We start from the raw sequence: 23,795 nt of genomic DNA, 5'->3' as shown, positions 1-23,795 counted from the left end.
GAAGTGGGTGGACCTTGGCGTGGCTGGGCGATTCTTCATTGACACTTACCCCCACCCCCACCCCCACGTCCTGGGCACTTCTTGAACATTTTAGAGTGGACTTTTTTTACCCTGCCAGGGTAAAAACAAGAAAATTACTGAAAATTGTCTTCAACAACCCTTTTGGAATTTTGTTGATTACAGCGACAGATTTTAGGTGTGGATTCTGAGTCGTGGCATAACTTGCAAAATCTGATAAACCCCTCAGTCTGTTTCACTGCGGACAGAGGTTTTGGCTGCCGATATATAGTTATGTTTACATGGTCTGTAGAATAATCTCTCATTCTAGGCGTCTTGACTTCAGGTGGATGGAAACAGCGGGTTAGGAACTAGAGTCGATCAATTTAAAAATCCATGCAAATCCATCAAATCCTAAAGTTCCAAAGTTAAACCCATATTTGGACAACATGAATTACAATGAGTGACTGTAATGAATGCCAGCCTTCTTTACATAAGTAAGGAGGTGACAAATCAGATATCATTAATATTTATGACTCAGCTTGGGTGCCCTTTTTATCTAATAAACTGTATTTGATTTACTTGATCGAGTCAAATAAATCAGACCTCAAATGGGTTTGGGAGATGGAGGTTAGGGCACACTGCTGTACCTCTGAACAAAGAAAGCAGTGTGGCTTTGAGGCAAACACAGACTCACTGATGTGTGGGGATCAGGACCGGGAGAGACCTTCCTGCCCTCCAATTTAGCCCCATTCCTTGAACCTTTCTATATATGTGAGTGCACTTACTTCCCCGGTTATGAAGCTAAACCGGTGCAGGATCAAGGTCTCTAATAGGCTTCCCCGGCTGGCCAAAAGCAAAATCTTATTCTGCCACTTTTTTGTGTGTGGTGCGGTTTTTTGTTTGTTTGTTTGTTTTTGGTTTTGTGGTTTGTTTTTTTTTAACTTACAGTCTTTAACATCTTTGCTCCTTGGCGCCTCAGCAACGCAGAGCTCCGGCTTCGCAGGGGTGCTGGAAGTCCGCACCAGATGGGCTGTTTCTCTACTGTCACAATGCAAATTCAGCGGAGCCGAGGGAAATGCCCAGGAGACCCGTGCCCTGGGGCGTCAGGGTCCCCTTCCCAGCGAGAGCTACTCGGGAGGAAGGAATGAGCTGGCATGTGCGAGCTCTTTCTCTCACATCTTGCCCCGAGCAAAGTGTTTCAAAAATCAGGTGAGTTTGTACTCGTGACTCTGCCTTTCTCGATAACCGCGGTATATAACAACACCCTGGAGAGGTATGTGCAAGGGGATGACGGAAACTTTGCTGTGCATGGCTGACTCGGTCTAAGGTGCTCCCTCCCTCGCCAGCAGCGGCCTGGCAACCGAGGCTTCTGTCTCCGGCATCTACCTGTTCGGGGCCAGGCTCGCCTGGGGGCCGCCATCCCGCCGGGCTGCCCTCACCCGCGCTCCGCCGGCACGTACTGGCACCCGCTGGTAGAGAGGTTCGGGGCTCACTACAGCCGTTCCCATCGCATTCCCGCGCTGGGCACCTTTCTTCCCCGAGACCCCGGCGCGGCGCCCGCAGGGCAAGCCAGTTTCCCCGGCCGTAAATTGCCCGGGTCCGCTCCTCCGCCGCACCTGCCCGGCCAGGGCGCGGGGCGGGACACGGCGGCGGGTGCCTCAGGGGGGAGCGCGGAGGGGAGCCGCTGTCCCCAGGCTCTCTTATCCCTGCCAGCCGTCAGCTCGGGCAGCTACGTGGAGCAGCCGTCCCGCTGCCCTCCCCCCAGACCGTGATCTAGAGCAGGAATGCCGAGTGAGAGAGGCCTGGGGTGTAAATCCAGGGAGGAAGAAATGGGAAGATCGGTGGTCTAGAACGGGGCTGTATCATGACCAGAGCTGCACAACTGCATCAGACCACGATGACTGGATTGTCTTGACCTCATGAGGCAGCTCAGGCTCAAGCGAGTTCAAGCATTTCCTTAATCAGCAGAAGTTGAAACCGAATCTAACATTTCCAAATTAGAAGGCAAGATTCTGTGTGATGAGCATTACTTTGATTCAAATTAAGTCTCCTCTTCCAGTAAAAAAAAAATAACATACTTCCTCAAATGCTGGAAAATCCCTCATTAAAATCCTTGTAAACGGGAAGCTTATTTTGTATACTCTTCGGCAAACAATGCAGAAAGAATCCAATGCTGGTTTAGGAATAGTAACAGTAGTGGTAACACAACTCACATGTGGGCTCCATACCAACTGCAACTGTCATTTTAGTGGCACAAAATCAGCTTGTTCAAGTTCATGAGGTGGCAAACTTTGGAATATAAATCTATCAGTTTATTGCCAATGTGATTTGTGAAAGGGCTTCAGAAGGTTCAAATCCAACACAAAACATCATGTTCTTTGTTCTGATGCTCATTTTGTTCTTCCTAAGCAGTTGAGTTCCTGTGAAACTTGGAAATGAGCAATAGTCACTCAGTTTGTACTATGAGGTAACAGTGACCACTTTTTAAAAATTATTTTGTAAATTGTGAGTTATTCCCATTTTGGGAAAAAAAAAAGTGAAACAAAATGTTCCAGGGAAATATTATTTACAAACTATTTTTCTGAGGCAATGCCAAGCAGTTCACATAGAATGGGCTCTCCTTGGACATGCAGGGTCTCCTCTGGATGCTGCCCCATCCCTTGCAGGGAAGTTGGCCTGGAAGAACATCCAGCTCTTGTACTTATTTACTGATTATCTTGGATGTGTCATTTAACCTCTTGGTGTTGTCTTATGTACAAAAGACTTTACAGTATGTATCTACTCTTGTAGGGGGATTGTGAGGATTAGTTGCTGTTTGTACAGCATTTTATTAAGGTTGAGTTTTATTCCAAAAGCAAAGATCTAAAATGTTGTAGACATCAATGGGAAATCAGTTTGAGACAAATATTCTGTGCTGGCATGCAAGAAAATTGTTGTTTGAAGCCAGTGGAAGGACTTTTGTGTGTTTCATTTTAGGTTTAAATTTTACTGTATTTATACACCACAAATATGAATATACTTCGATATATTCCAGGTTGTATGAAATCAGCAGAAAGATGAACTTCAAGGACAGAGCCTTGTGTGACATGGTCTGGTGTGAGGCATCCCTGCTCATGGCAGGGAGGTTGGAACTAGATGATTTTAAGGTCCTTTCCAACCCAAACCATTCTATGAATCTGCGATACTAATAGAGGAATGATAACGCATGAATGATGTAAAACCTCAGTCAAGCTCCACACAGAAAAGCCTGGTTGTTAGTGCATGCACTTAGCCAGCTTTGCCTGTGCCAAGAGCACAGTGACAAGAGGTGATTCCATTTCTGGTAGTCCCGTTGGAGGTGCTTTTGGTGAGTATTACATCTGATAGGTTTCAGATCACCAAACAATGCCTGCTAAATGAGGGTAGGATGCATATTGGCAGGGGAAAACCTGGTTTGGGTCTTTTGGGTCATGGCTGCTTCCCCATGGGGTGACATGGGGTGATACTGGATTAGGGGACAACATTCAGAGTGTGACCTTTATATTTCCTGAAGGATGAGTTGACTGTAGAAGGTATTGTAAGCTTTCACACTTTTTTGGTGGTAAGCACACAGTGAATGTGGCAATGTTGTTCCTTGTGTATTTTCAGCCTCCTGAAGGGGCTGCAGCCCCACAGTTCTTCCTCTGAGATAAATATATGACTGCTTACTCGGTCTTTCTGGAGACCTAGGCCTTGGTGTCCTCCCAGAGCCACTGCTTTGTGAGCCCCTGCAGCTCTCATGAGGAGCCAGGCTACTCTGCTGCAATACAGGGAATTACGGTTTTGGTGGTCTGGATGAAAGTTCAGTTTACTTTGCATTAGACTTTATGTGAGCAAACAGTCTGTCTGCTCCACTTCCTCATTTGTCCTGTAAGAACATAGGATTGCTCTATACTTAAGGGACGTAAGGAAGTAAGTTATGTATGACTTTTGCTGTTCATGCAGGTACACATCTGTGTTCAAACCCAAATGAACAGTGACCTTCCTATTATATGAGTACTTAAGGTGGGATGTTTTTTATGACATGCTTTATAAACTAAACAAGCTTTGGCTTAATTGGTCTAGATGGAAGAAGGAGCAAGGGTGTAAAGTGGGTGCTAGTAGTATTGGGGAATCAATAAGTAGCATCTTCCTCTTGATCCAGCATTTGTTACTGTCCTGGGAAGGTGATGTTCTCATGCTTAGAGGCGCTTGAACAGCAGTGAGACGTTACTAAGACTTGTTATTACATATTGAACCTTTCTACGAGTGCAGATACGATAACCCTAAAATCCCATTTCAACTCCAAATTAGGTAATTTCTTAGTGTCTCTAACCCCCCTCCCTCGCGGTTTATCTGTACAGAACATCACCCCTTGCTTTTGTGAACTGTTGCATGTCCAGGCTTTGTGCTGTCGAACAACTGCACTGTCAGAACGATGGGTAATGTGTGACTTCATTAAGATTTGTGTTCCTTTGTTGCTACTTCAGAAATACTTTTAATCAAAAAGCTCAGTGTTTTGAAAAAATCTTCGTGGTTTCCAGTCATTAAAGACTACAGGATCATGAACCAAACTGCTATGCATAACATCAGAAAGATTTATTCTTCTACTTAGTATACGAAGTGATGGACCCCACAAATTGCATCTGTTTCTCACAAGCATATTCAGTCTTTTTGATGTATGTAGTATGCATTTTTCTTTACTCCTAAAGTTATCAAGCAATTTTATTAAGTTTAGGTCTTTATACATGGCATCTAAACATCATTCAAAACAGTTAAGCCATGAAGATGATTACTGCAAGGAGATTTTGACTGCTGCCCTCCAGTGAGAAGGCACAAGAGAGAAGACTGTCATTGGTTGCTGAAGTTTCCTGACCTCTGGGTTATCAGCAAGACACTATCGGTATGTCCCAGCTAAGTAGGAGGTGTAAGAATTGCATGTTCGAAATAGAAATGTCTCTGTGGAACTGCTGATGGTTGTCTGCTGGGTCCCTTTTGATGGTGGATGGTCAGGAGCAGATTTTGTGAATTTGCCCTTTTTGTACGCAGCCCAGTACTCATGGCTAGCGCAGCTCATCACTGTACCACAACTGATGCCTTTTGCATTGTTTATTCTCTTTGTGCCATCAAATAGGACATATATGGAACGTTTCTGCAGACTCCACCAGTTAACCAAGCGCTGTACTGACTGTCAGACACCCTGTGTATCGCCAGCATCTCTGCAACTGCTGGCAAGCCCACCGGGCTTTCGAGAGTGAGAATCCCAAAGGTGTCGGCCTCATCTGTACGTTATAAATAGCAACACGAAATCTCCCCTCTGCCCCGCTCCCTGACAGCCACCGCATGAACCCACACAAGCACGTCAGAAGCTAGAAGGGCTACATTGAAGCGCTGCCGCCCGTCAACCCCGACAGCAGCCGATGCCACCGTCAGGCTCCCACCTGCAAGAGCCGCTGCCCGCATGGAAGGGGGACCCTCGTCGGCCGGAGCGGGCAGGAGGACACGGCAGCCGGCACATCGGGCACCCATGCCGCACACCGCGGCAGCGCAGCCTCCTTCTCCGCCTCTCGGCTGCGCCTCAGGCGCGTGGCGAGCACTGCCACAAAGCCCAGCAGAGCCGTCAGAGCAATTAGCGCCCAGTCGGTGGGGCCGTTAGCGCCGCGGAAGCCTCGCGGGCTGACTTCCCCCACGGTGGCACGTTCCGCACATCCCGCGCAAAACGTAAACAGGAAACATCCCGGAAACCTAAGTCTCGATTCCCGAGGCTGAGCTCCCGGGGCTGGAGTAAGCTCGCAGCCGAGTTTTACCTGGGCACAGCCTGAGAGGGGCGATGCCCGTTCCCGGCAGTTCCTGTCAGGAGAGATCCCTGAGCGGGTGGGCGGTGAAGTTCCGCTCAGGCACTCGAATTCTCTCGGGCGCGGAGATCGGCCGGACCTGCCGCGTTTGTGTTTAGTTTGGGCTCTTGTTTTTCCAAGGGAGAAAGCGCTCCAGACTGCAGACTCCCGGGTGGGCACTTCACAGGGAGGCTGCGAGGAGACAAAGCCCACAGCGGATGGGGAGGGCCTGGGTGGGGAACGGACCCTCCCGGGGTGGGCTGCGAAGCGAGGCGGTAGCACTGGCGACCCCCGGGGACAGCAAAAGCAGCCCGCCTCACCCGCGTGCTGCCCGTGAGCCCTCAGCCCACGCCCAGCCCGGCGGGGTCACGGCGCAGCGGTCTCGGCGGCGCGCAGGCGCACAGCGTGTCCGCGCCTCCAACATGGCTGAGGTGGTGCCGTTTCTTTTGCGGCGGGTGCGGAGGGGAGGATGCTGAGCCTCCCGGGAGCCGGTGCCGTAGCAGGGGTGGTGCAAGCCTGAGGCGGACTCCTTTCAGCCATGGCTAGGCTGGCAGACTATTTCATCGTGGTGGGCTATGACCACGAGAAGACAGGTAGGTGTGGCTGCGCGCAGGGCTGCCTCGCGGTGCCTGGCCTCTTCCCCCCACCCATCGTTCCTGCCCGGCCCCGGCCCCCTCCCGCCTCCCGGTCGGGCCGCAGGAGGAGGAGACTGCCGCTCACACGGGGCGCGTGTCTGGCTGTGGGGAGGAGGGCGGCTGAGGGCAGCTGGGCTGGCCTCTCTCGTGGAGGGGCGCGGCGGTCTGCGGGGATGACGGAAGGGTTAATCCCTCTTTCCTGAGGTGGAGCGGGCCGGCGAGAAAGCGGAGGGGCTTCTCAATCGTCCGTAGGCCGGCTGGCCGAGCCCTGGCCTCTCCGGTGGGGGCCTGGCCGGGCTCTTCTCTGTCTGGCGGCCTCAGTCCACCTGGTAGCGTCGCTACCCCGGCCCACGGTGAGCGGGGAACGGTGCGGGGCCAGCCAGGGCGTATCCCGCGGCCTTGCCCCACCGCCCCGGCCTTTGGAAACGGGCCACGGTTCCTTCCAGAAAACGGGGGTAACTTAAAATGTCGCCCATGGACGCGCACAACACCCGCCCCCCCGGCCCGCCTGACAGCCGGTGCCCACGGCTTTGCTCCCGCTAGGCAGGCAGCGGAGACCGGCTGGGAGCTGGGGTGTTGGTGTGTCCCCGTTCCTCGCGCCGCCTCTGCAGAAAACGGCGGTACTGTCGGTTGCTTCCCCATCTTTGTGCTGCTGGCTGGAGCACGTTCACCCGTGGCCTCAGATAAAAAAAAAGACTGAGGGCTCTTGGAAAGCACTGAGGCTTTTTGCCCGTTTTGACCGGGGTCTTACAGCTTATCGCTTGTTGGCAAGGTGCCTTCGCTAACACCTGGGGAAATGCTGTTGTTCTTCGGGAATGGCTGCTTTTCTCAGAGAATTAAGATGTTTTGTGTCTGCTTTGGGGGAAGCAAAGGGGTGTTATCTACTATAGTGTTGTGGGTAAACGAAGAGTGGTTTTATATTATGTAACTTTCTGTTGTAATATGACATTCGTTGCTGGAGTGACCTTAAATCAGTATATAAACTGATTTGAAAATGAAGTGATTGTGAACTGGTTTTGTCCTGGGTATTTCAGAATGATCCTTTGAATGTATGTTGTTAATAAACACTATTAAACATTTAAATGTTCCCTAATTTATTTGACTATGCATAAACCAAACAACACTCAAGTTTGTTACTCTAAGTAATTCTTTGAAGTAACAATTGCATGTAATCTCTGTTTGCTCATTCTAAAAGTGCAGCTAATAAACTCTTAAAGCTTTTTTTTTTTTCTTCAGAGAAATCATTGTATGTATGTGTTTAAAGATACAGTGGGTTACAAAATTCTGCTAAGGGCCTCCTCAGTTTTACTATACCAATATTATTATTCCATTAATTGTGGTGTGACTCCCCCTCCCACCTCATTTGGAAATAGACTTGTCCTAATCGGAGTGACAAAGTTATAGGTCATGTGAAATAATTTGTTAAAAATCATGACCTCCCCTTGCTCTTCCCTTGTTTAGGGCATCTTCCCCAACAACAGTAGCCCAAATGAAAATGAAGAAGTAACCGAAAAAACCCAGGGGTGCTTTTAATAAGACTTTAAAGCAAGTAGGCTGCTGCCTTAAAGAGTATGATCAGTCTGACATAGCCACCATGCGAGGTAAAATTACAGATTACATCGGAAAGCTTTATGTTTGTAAAATGTCTTCATCAGTAGCACATGTGTGTAACCTCCTATACATAAATTGTTTCATTAGGTTTAGTAGAATTGCTTGCACGGATGGAATAGAGCAGATTCAACAATAACCGGAGAAGCAGAACCTTAATTTGAAAAGGTCATGCCCAGAAAGTAACTATTTAGACTTTGACTTCATTATTTAAATTACTAATTGGTACTTTAATGCTTCATACTAAAAATGCTTGAAGGAACAGCATTCTGTTGAAGACTAGGCATGCATTGTTTTCCAAATTCCTTTACCCCCACATACGATCCCATAATACATGGAGTACTGACCTTTTGTTTTCTTGTAAAAGTGTTAGTTTCTTGATACATTTATTATGCTTCTTTCTGTGTGAAAAAGCAGGGGCAAACATTTCTAGATAATAGACTTATTACCCATGAAGCTTTTAAATTGTAAGTGTGCCTTTTTTTTTTTCCTTCAACAGTGTTCTGGCTTGGTTTTAATATGTTTTATTTTAATGTTGAGTGTAATTATGTTTTCTAGTGGTTTTGTTTTATCCCCTCCCCCCCCCCCCCCCCCCCCCAGTCTGTGGAATATCCTTTTGTAAGCAAGCAAACAAAAATCCTGTAACCTTCCCCCTTCCCCAGTCTGTTTGTCAGCAGCAGTTTGAATAGTATGCACTTGTGGTCAGTAAGGAAGGATGTTTATAGTAATGACTGTTCTCCTAGAAAAGCCCTATCGCCTCTGCTGTCTCTGTATAGCTCTGACTTCACCTGTGTTAGATGAATTTGTTTACATGGACCTATGTCTGCAGTATAGTGAAAATGTGGTAAAAGTATTGCTTTCCTCTGCAGGTTATCTAGCTTTATTAAAAAACATTCACTATAAATACCTAAAATGCTGCGTTTGTTTGCTTGTGCAATTTAGGAGTGGATATCTTGATTTTTCTTGTTGCGGGAAAAATTTTGTTATTGGTTCCACAAGTTTTTACCCAACATAGTCTTAAGGGGAAGTGAACATTTTTATTGCCCTCAAATAAACCAAAGAGAGTATCCTTTGGGGGTCAGACATTTAAAAGTTCATTCCTGTTCCAGTCTTAGGCATATGGAAATTGATGTTACAGCAGTCCAAGTGCTGTCATCTCTATTGTGTTAAGTCTTCCTTTCATTTTCAGCTTGTTTTAGGATGCTGACCTGTCAAAAAGACCTTTCTTGCTATTTTGCTTGTGTCGCTGTATTATTTTTTCTCTGGGTTACTTTTCTGCTCATTTTTAAAACTTTGGCTCACCAAGATGCCAGATGAGGGCCAGTGTCAGCATAAAGGAGGAGTTAGGAGCATGCAGGAGGGACAGATCACTGCAGCCTGAATTTTTATCACCTTAGATGGTCCTAGAACCTTGGGCACAAAGATGTTAATCAGGTACCTTAGTCTCCTATGTGCTCCAAGGAAAGTAATGGGTGCCTTTGAGTAATTCCAGTAACAGGCAGTTGTATTTCTGCTTGGCAGGATGCACAGAGATTCAGCCTGAGTGGAGAATGAGCTTTTCCATGTTGGTAAACTTTGAGGCACCAAGGAAATTAAGTCTTTGCCTTAACTTTGCCTTGCCCTGTAAAGGATCATCTGGTTCTTTTATGGATTTCAGGTACAGCTGACTGTACTCTTGCTTAAAAGTTACTTTGTATCTTGGATTCTAAAAGTGATCTAAATATATCATAGTTTTAGTTGCTGTTGTGTATTTTAGAAACTAATTCTGAGCCACTACAAAGAACTGCAGTAGCAGTAGCTATTCCCATTGGAAGTTCATGTTCAGTGTCTTGACAGAGTTGGAGAAACCAGGTTAATAAACTCCCCAGACTTAATAAAAAATCCTTGGTCAGTTTTCAGGAAAACGTGAAAGGGGCCTTCACGTTTTCCTTCCTAGGAAATGTGAACGAGTTCAGTGATATACCAAGGTTGATTCCTTTACCATGTTTATTTTGCATTCAGCTGAACCTTTACTAAGGTGGACAGCTACATTTTTCTCCAGTGTATCAGCACAGTATAAAGCTGTTATGTAACTTGATACAAAAGGCATTTACAGAAGTCTCTGAAGGGACCAAGGTGCTAGAAAACATAGGCACTCTGGGTTAAAAGCTGGAGAAAATCCCAGAAGACGTTACTGTGTATCCATTTTCTTTTTCCATGGGTTTTAAAGTGTTTGTGCTTCACCAAAAATTCCCATTTAATATGTTTGCATAATGAGATGTGGATGGGATTTAGGAAAGGCACAGATATTTGCAAAGATCACAGAAGGGCATGAGAAAATGCCGTTTGGTTTGGTTTTGTATTTGCTGGTATAAGCCAAAATCATAAATTTATCCCTAGAATTTAAGAGTGGTGGTACTTGAAAAGGGTAGAAGAGAGAATTTGTGTCTTTCTTAACTCAATTGAAAGGTAAGGTTAAAAAAGCGGATTTTCCAATAGTGGATTTGATTAGTTTGCATGTACGTCCCTAGCAGCTTTCCCATAGGATGCTGTTGTGTACCCATCAGTTAACTCTGGAAACCTGTGAGGTGGAACAGCTTGTTTTCTGTGAGATTTGGTTGCTGTAAGAAGATAGACTAATGATTTCTGTTCTTGCTTGTGAATGCAGTTGTAGCGTGTATGCCAGAAGGCTTGCAACTGTATAGTAGTTTTATTTGGCTGTTGTAACTGATAAATGCAAATATAACATGTGTAGGCTTTGTTGTGGTTGTTTCTATACTGATTTATCATCAGCTTCTTTTCAGGGAAGCCTTTCTTGTCTAACATAGCTTTGTAACTGTGGATTTTGAAACTAGACAACTGATTGATAGAGTGGGAGAAGTTACTAAATACAGTTGTTTTTTTTGTGGGCAGATTTTGTCTGTGAAGAATATCTTTTTTATTTAATGGAGGTAAAGGACATACGAGGATTTTTTTTTTTGCGTATTTGTTGTATATTCATAGTTGGGCATTCCTCTGGCTAGTGTGTGTGTGAGGAGTGGATTATTTCTTGGTGTCCTGGTATGTAATCTCTGTAAAACAGAAAATGTAGAAAAATAAGGCAATCACACTGTTCCTTCAGTGGTTTTGTTATCTGTGCTTGGCTTAATTTGAATTTCAAATGCAATCTAGGAAAATTTCAAAGGGAGAAAAAGCCCCAACAAAAAATCTTTTTTTGGCAGAAGAATTCTGGTATCTGTAATTGAAACATCAAGTGTACTATCAGAACTGAAGCAGAATGCAAATGTATAAGTAGCTGTGTATTGGTAAGAGATTACTGTAGTTGACTGTGACTGGAGGAGGGTATGGGTGCCAGAAGATTTCAGAACAAGTTAGTTGCTCCAGTGTAAGAAATTATCTCTTTCTACAAACCTTGTCCTTGCTCAGTTTAGTTTTCAAATACCACCGTCTCCATAATGCCATCCCAAAACAGAATGAGAAAAGACTATTTCCATTGCCTGTATGGCTTTTCTTTTTTTTTTTTTTTTGTAACATATCTTCCTAAAATGTATTCAAGCAGTTTCTTCTAATATATAATGTTGACTAACAAAATTGTTGTTTTGATTTATGGGTTGACTGTAATTTTGGAGACACCTTAAAATCAATACAGATCAATATAATTCTTTTTCCTCAAAACCTCTAATTTCTCTAAAAACTTGAATTTGAAACTCTTTGCTCACTTTGTCTTGCTGTCATAATAACAGCAGTGATAAAAATACTTTTCTTTTTTTTCACCCTTTCAGTTTAAATCACACATTCATGGAGGCTGAATATTTACTCTGTAAGCTATCTTCATTTTATCCTAAAATGCAAGGACTTAGATTCTGTTGAAGGAAGTAGCATTTCGTAATTTTGAGGATATTTTAAGACTAATTTATAGTAAAGAAACTCTCCCCTTTTCTGGTCTGGATTAATTTTGTGGATTATTTGACAAAAAGACGGTTTTCCTGTGGCATGTTCATGGAGAACAATTTGTTATTCACGCCTGAATGCTATTTGAGTGCTGGCCTTCTATAATGGCAAGTGTATTTTTCAGTGGGAGGACAATAAGAATGACATTTAACTACTCCAATGTCACAAACATAATAGTCTTATAACTCTGAGGAAGATAATTATGCTGCTATGGTAGTTCACTAACATGAATTTTAAATACCAACTCCTTCCCCAGCTACTAGTACTTACAAAGTAAAAAACAAAGGAAAACCATGGTCACTATGGAATCATTTGAAAATGTGGAACAGTAGATTCACTGTTCCACCTTGATAAATGCCAGTGAAAGTTGTATCTTACAAATATATACTGGTAATTAGGAAGTCTTCCTTTAATTCATTTCTTTTACTCCTTTGCAGTAACATGGGATTTTCAGGCTCCTTGCTTGTATAGTGAAAAAAAATTTCTAACAATAATGATACCATTATTGATGGGATTAATTTTCTTCTGCTTGATGTTTTGGGAATTGTATTCCAGTTGCATGTACTGTTGAAATAAATTATTCCTTTGGTGTCAGTGGTATATTCTGAAGTCAAGGACAATCCAGTTAGTGTTGATTGGGATTTGGCAGCTGAATCTCTGCTCATTGAGCCAAGAACATGCTTGTTATGGCTTATCTGTTAGTGACTAGATAAATCATGATTTCCTGTCTGTAATGTAACAATTCTTAATTTTCACTCTTCTGCAAATTATATAATACGACAAAATACAATAATTGAACAGGGGTTTAATTCTTTGCTTTTAATAATCGTGTGGTCAAGGTTCAACAAAGTAACTATAACAGTAACTAACCACGAAGTTCTCACTAAATTGAATCTAGGTAACAGACTCTTAGTACTTCAGCCAAAACTAGTAGTTGGTGACAGTACAGTCTGGGGCTTTGTATAGCTGTAGTAGAGGAATGCAAATATACAGAAAATACAAAATCATCATAATTTTGGTTATAAATTCAGGACAGCTGCATACAAAACCACATTAGACCCTGGGAGACCTCATGGATAAAAAGAGACAAAGGAATGTTACTGGGGTTACAAAATCATTCAGATTTAGTTTTTTTTTGGGGGGGGGGGGTGTGTAATAATGGCCTTTAATGTGGTTTATATGTTGTTTTCTAGGTTTTAAAAATGCAAATCCAAGAAAATTCACTAGCTGACACTTGGATAGGTCTTCAGCAAGATTGGAAATATCTTTTTAAATGTTAGACTTACACTTTGGGCCTAATAGAACAGGAACTGGAAGGAAGACATTTTGGCAGAGAATTTCTCAGACACTTGCGGATGCAAAGGAATGATGATTTTTCTTTCTAGATTTTTTACTTCTGTTGTGGAAGGCTGTGCTTTGGAAAATGGGTTTAATTGAGCTACTTTTGACAGATGCCATAAATACTAATGCCAAGAGTACTGAGTGTTGTCAGTTGGCAGTGTCCCCTTCAAGCTTCGTAGTGGGCTGCGTATTGGTTCTGTGTGCTTTGGGAGCCCTTGCTCTGTTAGACAGTGGCTGCTCTTCCTGCTTACTCTGATATATTCTGGTACTTAAAATTCTTTTTGTCTGGTTTGGTTTCCTAGGTTTACCCCAGGAGAATCTCTGACCTTAGTGTCTGTCCCTTCTTTCCTCCCTTTTCTCTCTTGATTTCTAAACATAGCCATTTTTATCTACATTTCTCTGAGATGGAGTCTTGAAAATAGCTTTAGAATAGAGGTTAGAGGGCCCTTAATAATACTTAATGGTGGTTAGCTATCTGCCAATCTCAAAAAAGACTGTATTCGTATGTCTTCTTAGTTTCTTATAACTGCATAAAACTTTTAGCTTAATTGCTGCATTGTTAAAACTTTCACATTTTAAATTTGTACACTTAACACGTGTATTTGTGCTTTGGACAAAGAAATACAGACACATCCTTTTTTGTGACTATTCTTTTATGAACTGTAACTGTAATGCTTAAGTAGCAGTAAGCATAAGCTGACTGTGTGACTAACAGTGCTCATGACTTTCAAAAGGACAAAGTTGGTTGTGAGCTTGTCGTAAATACATCTGTAATGGAGTTTTAATTCTTGAAATAGTGTTGAATGGGCATACTGTTAAAATAACAATAAATTAGGAAATCTGTGGGGTTTTATAATGCTCTTACACAGCCTGCTTTTCATAAAAATGCAAATTGCAGTTGCATTAAAAAAAAGCCACACGTGTTGTTCCTGCAGAGCTGTTTCTTCATAGTCTTTTTTTTCCCAGAAAAATATATAGTAGTTTTACAAGGCTTGTGCAATGACTAAGCTGTTACTGTTTTACATTGTCAGAATATGCTATTTTTAAGCTAAGTGTAATACAAATAATTCTAGTAGAAGTTGCAGGAGGATTTTAGTTTTCTTCTTAGTTGGTAACTTGCAAAGAGAGAAGTAGGCTTCATATTTTTGAAGAACTTAGAATTTCTTAAAGAAGATTTCAAAGGCAAATGGATTATACTTTTCCTTCCTGAAACACAGGATTTAAACCCACATTTTTCTTCATGCTATATTGGTAGTTTAATTTTTTTAGTTTCTCTCTTTTTAGTCTGTGTGTTCGTAGAACCTTCAGTGTGTGAGAATTGTTTTTTCGTTGTTTCTTGTTTAGTGATGGGCATAGCTCTTAATGCTGATTCTATAAGAGCTGGTAGCAGATGCTAATGTGGTTGATTGAAAATTGGTATTGAATTAATTGTGTCTATTAGAAGGGTCCGGATTTGCCCTTGATATCCTTTCTTTTCTAGCTTTGAGTACTCATAGTGCTTGTAAACCCTAGAAACGGCTTTTGTGCAGTTCAGAAGGTCACTGCTCATTGGTAGGGCAGTGGGTCTTTCTAGAGGATGCTGGTGCTGTGACTGGCATGGCTGGTGCTGGGTTGCTAGATAGAATTTGCTTTTTGTAAAGTAGGTTAGCCCAGGGCTTCTGCCTGGGCAAGAAAAAGTTTGTGCCTAACTGCAACTGAGGAACTAGTTGGAATTCCCTGTTAAGGGAGGGAAGAGCTGCTGCCTGAGCCTTGCCTGTAACTTGGTGATTCACCTCGTGTTTCTTAGACATACAATTAATTTGCAAAATAGGAAACTAATTAGTGTATGTTTCTCATGATCAGCTATTTTAAGCAATGGTTGAAAGCTGAAGGTTTGGAATGGATGTTGTATTTCCAAAACAGATAAGATAACGAGGCATATACACAGAATAAAAAGATGTTTTCTATGGTAATATATAGAGTGTAGAGTTTGTGCTCAGAAATTCATGCAAGTTACAATTGTTAAAAGTGCTGCAGAGAAATGTTTCCTTTCTGGATATTTTATAGTGGCTACAATGTAAGTGCTTGATTTAAGTAACAGTTTCTGGTCCACTTTGCTTAAGGGAGTTAAGATAATACCTGTGGAAGTCTCAGATCTGCCTTTTAGCTGGAGGCAACTGCTCCTACAGCAGTTATAGACACGTCTGCTGGTTTGGTGCTAATTCCACTAAATGCACTGAGTTTTTGACTGAAGTTACCAGTAAACATGCTTTAAGCTGAGACACCTGGATGCGTACCAACATGACTGGGGGCACCTGCTCCTTTTTTCTGGCTCTGAGGGTTTGATCGTTTCTAGCAGAGAAGCAGCAAAACCAACCAGAACATCCCAGACTATCTCAGTAGATTGTACTAGGACTAGAGTGTCAAAGCTGTGGTCTGTCAGCTGGGATGGCATTGTAATTCAGGAGAACAGCCAAAGTAAGTGTCATGTTTTTTCAGTTACAGGCAACTGAAAAGAAAACAAGACAATAGAGAGCCACATGTTTGTGATTTGGAATTCAGAACTCTTCTTTTAAAAGATTCTCTTTCCTGTTTGATTAATCTGCATAAATGATGACACCAGGTTTGCCACTGAGTAAATAGTGCTGATGAAGTAGTGATACTTTTGTAAAGTTGTTGTTTCAGTACTGTGTTTTCCAGATATTTTGCTTATAATGTTTATTATGAAGAGAGATGAGATCATACATATTTAACAAAATATCCTTGTGGAGGGTGGTTTTATTATTTTGTTCTCTTCTGTCACATGGCATCTTTTTGGAAGAGGCAAGACTGACACTGAAACATTTAATTTTTTTGTGAGAGAGTAGTCCGAAAAGTGTCCAGAAAGCACACTTTCTACCTTTCTGAGCTTGTGAGATGTTTTTGCATTTTAAAAGGAATTTGCTTGCTTATTGTTGCTTATGGGTTTATTTTGCCTTTTTCTTTTTTTTTTGTATGTGTGTTTTTTGAGAAAATCTGGCCCATTTTTTTTAGTAAATGGCCCATTTTTAGAAAATTGTAGTTCAAAACTGTGTGGCTTTAGTGTCTCTAGACATAATCATCGGTAATGACAGCTGCGGCTCTTGTTAGTAGCCTAGTAGAATACAGAAAGTAACATTTTACATCCATAGTTAATTCTAACAAAAATGTGGTTTGTCCTTGTTGTAATGAGACTGTTTTAGCAGCCTAACTCAGAAGACTATTGTTTTCATAATCTGTTGTTTTCTTGGTAGTATGCTTACCATTGTTTGAAGTTAGACAACTCAGAAGTAAGATTTACATAAAAGTACTACTACTAGTAATAAAGGCCTTAACCTTGAACTGAGTCTGTTGTATGTCTTAGGGAAGTGACCTTGGAAATATTCCCTTTTCCAAACTTGTGATAGCTGAAGGTAGAATGTTGAAAAATAAAACCCCTGCAACTCATACCTTCCTGTATTAGTTCTGTGTGTTCTGTTTATTCTTAATCAGTGTGCTTAAAGTTACAGTAAAAGTTTGTGGATCCCACTGCTACCCCCTTTCCTCCTTCCCCTTCCCGTTCCCTACAAAATCAGTAATTTTTCTTGTTTCATGTTACCTGTAAAACTTAAGTTATGGAGGCTAATAAAATACTTGAAGACTCTTAAACTTCATCATATAGTTCTGAATTAAAAATCAGTTCCTGTTTTATAAAGACCAATTTTGCCCATTCTTCTTTGGGTTGAAGAAAACCAAACCTATGGATAAATACTTCAACAGAATATAAAAATCTTTCAAATACTCTGATCAGTTTCTGTCATGCATTCTTATGCTTGGTAATCAACTTTATAATCCAGCTGTTTGTTTTTATTTTTTTTTTCTGTCAAACTATATAGATTTTGTAGCAAGAATTACTATTCAGAAACGCTCTTCAACCCTCTCCCCCAGCCTCAAAAGGAGGAGCATATGGTTTCTGTGAAAAATTAGATAAAGAGGTGTAGAACTTTTTAAAACATCCCTGTGTGAAGTCTGAAATTGAGCACTAGGAATCCCTAATTACTTACTGTTGAAATCTGCTATGTACTTCCTACCTAATGTTAACTTTACTTTCTTAAAGGTTTGGAGATAGACTTGCAGAGACAAAACCATAAATTCTGGTGGTTGTGTTTTTTTTTTTTTGTTTTTTTTTTTGTTTGATTTATGGCTTCATGAAGACCCTGGATCTTTCTTTATTCTTATGTATTTGACAATTACCAAGAAGAGATATGGCCTATAGTAATCTTAATATTTTTCTACAGTAGTAGAAAACATCGTCTGCTTTTTTACAGTTTTTACAGCAGGTAGACAAAGATTTTTGGCAACACTGTCTTGCTTGTCTTAACTTTCAGCAAATTTCTGTATCTGGGCCTTTTAAGCAATCTAAGCTGTTGCTGGTTAAATGGCAAGAGTCTGAAGAGTTAGGAGTAGATTGAAGGATAGAAGCAAGTGGTCACTAGTCATACACAAACTTGATAGCATTGACTTCCAAAGTTAATTTTGCAGACACTTTTTGTTCAACTTGTAAATATCTGGTAAAAGGAGAGGTGGAATAGGTAGGGGATGAGACTTGCAGATGATTAAAAAAAGAAATAATAAAAATTCAGGATAGCTGAATCTAAAGCTTATGGTGGAGGGCTCCCGAAAGAGCTCATGACTAGATGTTAAAATTTTGGATGAAATGCTGTTTTTGTAAATACAAGCTAAAATACAAGCAGTGGTGAGAAAAGATTGTCCTAACATACACTGGCAACAATGATCTCCAATTTAGCTATTGTCACTTAGTGAAAAAGTTCTTGGAATTTGTTAGGGCAGTTCTCTGTAAACATCAGCTTAGTGTGTGGTGATAATGGTAACAGTAAACTCAGAAATAAACAGTATGGAATTGTGGAAAAAAACTCACCAGAAAACATTGTGGTGCTGGGACTTGCAGCCTAGCGAACAAGAATTGATTGGGTGAATCCCTAGAGGTCCTGTGTATCCCTGGTTTCTGTAGTCCTGAATCTTAAGGAAGACTGGATAGGCCCTCTGGGAATCACCTCCTTGCCTTGTCCCCCAAGGCACAATTAGCTGTAGCCTTTGTTGGTTGGAGTGCATCTTTCTTTAACTTGTTCTTAAACCCGTTCAATTACAGCACTTTCACAGCCTGCTTTGTGACTGTTCCAGTGCTACTCTGCCTGACTTCTAGAAGGGTTTTCATAGTATTTGAGCCAAGTGGGTTTGGGTACATTGTTAAGCCTGTTGTTACTGTTCTCCTCAAAGTGTGTGACCAAAGTGGATGTGGTAACTAACATAATATCTTACCAAAACTAAGAGTGAGATTGTTATTTGCTGGTTCTGCAGGCACTTCCATGCATAGACATCTCTCAGTTTTGTTCTATTTATTTATTTAAAATTTATTTTTCAACATTGGAACACTGAGGGTCACTTTGTGGTCTACTTTAAAATCTACATCCCTTTTAACTGAACTGCTAACTGTTTGGCCATCTCATATATGGAACCAGCTGTTGTGACAATACTGCAGCTTTACAGTTCGCCTTAGTTCTGCTCTGACATTTCTTCATATTTTTCTTCCAGTCTTTCAAAATCACTTTGAATTCTAATCTCGTCCTCTAACTTGCTTATCACCTGCATTTTCTGAAATTGATCATTTTTGTGTATATGTAAACTATTTGTGTATATATATGCTTACATATATAAACAGAACAGCTTCAGTTCTGTTATGTCTTTCAGCCTGCAGTGACTTTAACTAAAAACAAAACAAAAACTGAGCACTAGACCCCATAATGACTCATGTATCGTAGCTGGGAGATGGAATGTTGCTGTTAGTATGATTGAATGTGTGTAGTGAGTCAATTTGCACAAAGTCTACTCAGTTCTTCCTGGGCATATTAAATTAGAGGTGCTTTGTGGTGTACTTAAGTGGGGTTATATTTTAAGAGCTGGGGTACTTGGAAAAATAAGTTAACAAATTATTTCATAAACAACAGAACTAGTGACAGCTTTCTGCACGTTTTTGTCTTTTGTCTTGAATGTCCCTATTAGTACTCTACTGGACAAGAAGCAGGGTGTCTTGAATAATTTTTTTTTTTTTTTTTTTTCCAAACCAGGGTCACTGTGCAGTACTAATGTGGGTTAATGGCAGTTAATCACACAGGTTTCCTACAGAAGCAAGGTTTATAAGAATCATGAAATCATAAAATGGTTGGGCTTGGAAAGGACCTTAAGATCATCCAGTTCACACCCCCTTGCCATGGCAGGAATGCCTCACACTAGACCATGTCACCTAAGGCTCTGGCCTGGCTGGCCCTAAACATTTCCAGGGATGAAGCATTCACAACTTCTCTGAGTAACCTGTTCCAGTGCTTCACCACCCTCACAGTAAAGAACTTCTTCCTTATATCTAACCTGAACTTCCTCTGTTTAAGTTTAAACTCATTACTCCTTGTCCTGTTACTACAGTCCCTGATGAAGAGTCTCTCTCCGGCATCCTTGTAGGCCCCCTTTAGATAAAGGAAGGCTGTTATGAGGTTTCCACGCAGCCTTCTCTTCTCCAGGATGAACAGCCCCAACTTCCTCAGCCTGTCTTCATACGGGAGGTGCTCCAGTCCCCTGATCATCCTCGTGGCCCTCCTCTGGACTTGTTCCAACAGTTCCATGTCCTTTTTATGTTGAAGACAGTGAGGTTGCACGAGATCAGTGGGACAGGATCACCTCGTTTGACCGCCTGTTTGCACTTCTTTTGATGCAGCGAAGTATATGGTTGGCTTTCTGGGCTGCAAGCGCACACTGAAGCCAGCTCATGTTCAGTTTCTCATCAACCAATACCCCCAAGCCCTTCTGTTCAGGCTGCTCTGAATCACTGCTCCACCCAACCTGTAGCTGTGCCTGGTATTGCCCTGATCCAGGGGCAGGACCTTCACTTGGCTTGGTTGAACTTCATAAGGTTGGCATTGGACAAACTCTCAGTCGTGTCAAGGTCCCTCTGGATGGCATTCCTTCACTCTAGCGTATCAACCAAACCACACAGCTTGGTGTCATCAGCAAAGTTGCTGAGGGCACACTCAGTCCACTTTCCATGTCTCTGACAAAGATGTTGAACAGGATCAGTCCCAACACTGATCCCTGAGGGACACCAGTGGTTACCCATCTCCAGTTGGACATTGAGCTCTTGACCGCAACGCTCTGCTTGCAGCCATCCAGCTAATTTTTTCCACCAGGTGGTCCATCTATCGAATTTATGTCTCTCCAATTTAGAGACAAGGATATCATGCAGGACAGTGTGTCCTGCGTTCAGCAGTAGCAGTCATTTTTTCTCCTTCTTAGTAGCTGGTGCAGTGCTGTGTTTTTGACTTTCAGCCTGGGAACAGTGCTGATAATGCCCGTGTTTTTAGTTACTGCTCATCTGCTCAAATGTTTATTCTGACCAAGGACTTTCTGAGTCTCATGCTCTGCCAGGGAGGAGGGGAAGCTGGGAGGAAGCAGAGCCAGGACACCTGACCCAGACTGGCCAAAGAGGTATTCCATACCACAGCATGTCATACGCAGGATGTAAACTGGTAGTTACCTGGAAGGGCTAGATCACTGCTTGGGTTGGGCTGGGTATCGGTTGGCAGGTGGTGGGTGGTTGTATTCTCTTTACTTGTTATTTCCCTTATCATTATTATTATTATTGGTGGTAGCAGTAGTGGTTTGTGTTATACCTTAGTTACTAAACTGTTATTATCTCAAGATACCTCTTATTCTTTCGATTCTCCTCCCCATCCCTCCGGGAGCTGGGGGAGGAAAGGTGAGGGAGTGAGAGAGTGACTGCATGATTTACGGCTGAGCTTAAACCACGACACAGTATCAAATGCTTTGCACAAGTCCAGGTAGATGATATCAACTGCTTTGCCCCTATCCATCAATTCTGTGGTTCCATCATAGAAGACCACCAGATTAGGCAGGCAGGATTTGCCCTTAGTGAAACCGCATTGGCTGTCACCAACCACTTTGTTGTTTTTCATTGTTTTGCATGGTTTCCAGGAGAATCTGCTTCATGATCGTGCCAGGCACAGAGGTGAGACTGACTGGTGTGTAGTTTCCTGGGTCTTCGGTTTCCTCTTCTTGAAAACGGGGGTTATATTTCCCTTTTTCCGGTTGTCGGGAACTTCGCCTGACTGCCATGATTTTTCAAATATAATGGACAGTGGCTTAGGAACTTCATTTGCCAGCTCCTTCAAGACCTGTGGATGGATTTCATCAGGTCCCATGCACTTGTACACATTCAGGTTCTTAAGATGATCTCAAACCTGATCTTCTCCTACAGTGGGCCCAGGTCTTCATTCTCACAGTCCCTGCGTCTGCCTTCCAAGACTTGGGTGGTGTGTACAGAGCACTTGCCATTAAATAAATGTAGCATTCTTTCTTGCAAGGGCATGATTTGCTGACATGAGAGTATCTGCTTTGTAATAGATACATCCTAGTATGCTCCAGTTAGAATTCTGGGGCTGGCATAACCTCAGAAGGGAGAGGTTATATTCTATTAGTTTATTATCAGCTCATAGTCAAGTGACAATTATTTGCTAGGGTATGGGTGCAGCTCCACTTTCTTCAGTTAGGCTCTGATTTCAAACAGCCACTTCCTTCAGTTTCTTACTTGCAAATTATGGATCGAGGATTTATTTTAGTTATTTTTACTGCTAATGGTGCACGTACTGGAAGCGCATTTTGATATGTAAACTCTTGGCAGTGTAGCTTACTTGTGGGGTGAGAAATGACACTAAGGAAATAGGTGATTTATCATGGAATTGTAGAATAACAGAATGGTTTGGATTGGAAGGGACCTTAAAGCTCATCCAGTTTCAACCCCCTGCTGTGAGGCACCTTCCACTAGACCTGGTTGCTCTAAGCCCCATCCTACTTGACCTTGAATACTGTCAGGAATGGGGCAGCCACAGCTTCTCTGGGCAGCCTGTGCCAATGTGTCACCACCCTCCCAGTAAAGGGCTTCTTCCCATAATTTCTGATCTAAATCTACCCTCTTTCAGTTTAATTTAGCACGTAAGCAGCGAATCATACTTAATTCTTGCATTGCAGTTTTAAAAGAATTACCTAAAACCCTGACAGAATATACTCGTTGTTTAAAATAACAAATGGATGTTTATTTTATTCCTTTTTATTTGTTGATGTTTTTGTTCTATAGTTGAGTAAGTATTTAACAGCATTTGCGGTACTGGTTTAACTGTGCTTAGAGATCAGGTGAAACAATGTTATGCTACAGAGACAAGATACAATTCACCTTATACAAAGTTCAGCTTTAGTGAAGACTGTCGGTGTTAGAAGAAATATAAATGCACACTAATGCTTCTGGTGTTTCAAAGTTCATGTGTACATTTAAAACAAATTTGGATACAACATACTATTTTTCAGCGTCTCTTACAAAGGACTGCATTCTTTGTGTTGATCCACGCTTAATTTAAGTCACTCTGGCAGCTGCGTTCTTAGGAGAGGAGGGAATGAAATAAACTTTTAACCTTTGAAAGCCAGAACACAAACAAACAGCGTTTAACTTGTGGACATTTGTGGCTATTTCAAGCAATGGTGTTAGTTTTGGTTGCCTTTTTGAAGTAGACCCACTCTTTTTGTTCTTGTTTCGGAAACTAAGCATATTGTTCAGAATTTTTCTGCAGCTGTGAAGAACAAAGTGTCATGCAGTAGTTCAGTAAGATGACATCATGAGATGATTCTGACTACTGTGCAATCTGCTTGCGTTTGCTTCTGTGCAAGTGTGATCACTGGCATGTATTTGTTTCCATTTGGTTTAAATCAAGTAAGCATTGATGGAATTGCTTTCTATGGCTGTTGGCTTGATCCTGTTGTTCTGGGCTATGGTTATTTTGACCTCTAAAGCACTCTATTTGAACTCTGTTCCAGTTTGTTCTCCTAAAAGATGCTTCAGGTAGATCCTGTTATCTGTAGACAGCAGAGCATTCCTGTAAGGCCATGTTGGGCTGTCAGTGGGTAATTTGGGGATGTTTGAATGGTGATACACCAGTTGTTTGAAATTCTGGTATGACAGAAGGCCAATAATGGCAGAGCCTTGTGCACACTCCCCACATCTCTGTCCTGGAGAGTAGTGGAGAACGCAGATCAAAATATGTCTGAACTCTTGGGCCAAACTCTCTTGAGATCATCTTATATTGCTTTACAGTACTGGCTTGCACGTACTTGTATAGGGTTTAGGTGGTAGGTATGATGAGCAGCCTGAACACTGGCATTAATGCCATTCTGGCAGGTGGGTGAGTTGTTTATTTTTGCTAAATACATACAGGCCATAAGATTTGCTCACAGTTACTGGAAACTCTTTGTTTTTGCTGTGTGTTTTTGGTCTATAGTCAGTCCAGACAAAATATTTGGCCTACCAGGATATGTGAATCATTGTTGTTTGTAAGGCTTC

General features: G+C 42.2%; 1 protein-coding gene across 1 annotated transcript in view; it reads left to right on the top strand.

The window, feature by feature from the left end:
- The first annotated feature begins 6,127 nt into the window (after positions 1–6,127).
- SBF2 (SET binding factor 2) overlaps positions 6,128–23,795 on the top strand; it is a 260,718-nt gene continuing 243,050 nt past the window's right edge. The window contains exon 1 of the mRNA XM_057418287.1: positions 6,128–6,424. Coding sequence (XP_057274270.1) covers positions 6,370–6,424 — 55 coding nt within the window. The 5' untranslated portion in view covers positions 6,128–6,369. The remainder of the gene's footprint in view (positions 6,425–23,795) is intronic.

The sequence above is a fragment of the Pezoporus wallicus genome, unplaced genomic scaffold (genome assembly GCF_028554395.1).
Source record: "Pezoporus wallicus isolate ANWC-B61680 ecotype Strahan unplaced genomic scaffold, APGP_CSIRO_Pwel_v1 contig_2025, whole genome shotgun sequence".
Lineage (NCBI taxonomy): Eukaryota > Metazoa > Chordata > Aves > Psittaciformes > Psittacidae > Pezoporus > Pezoporus wallicus.
This window is presented reverse-complemented; position numbering and strand designations above follow the sequence as displayed.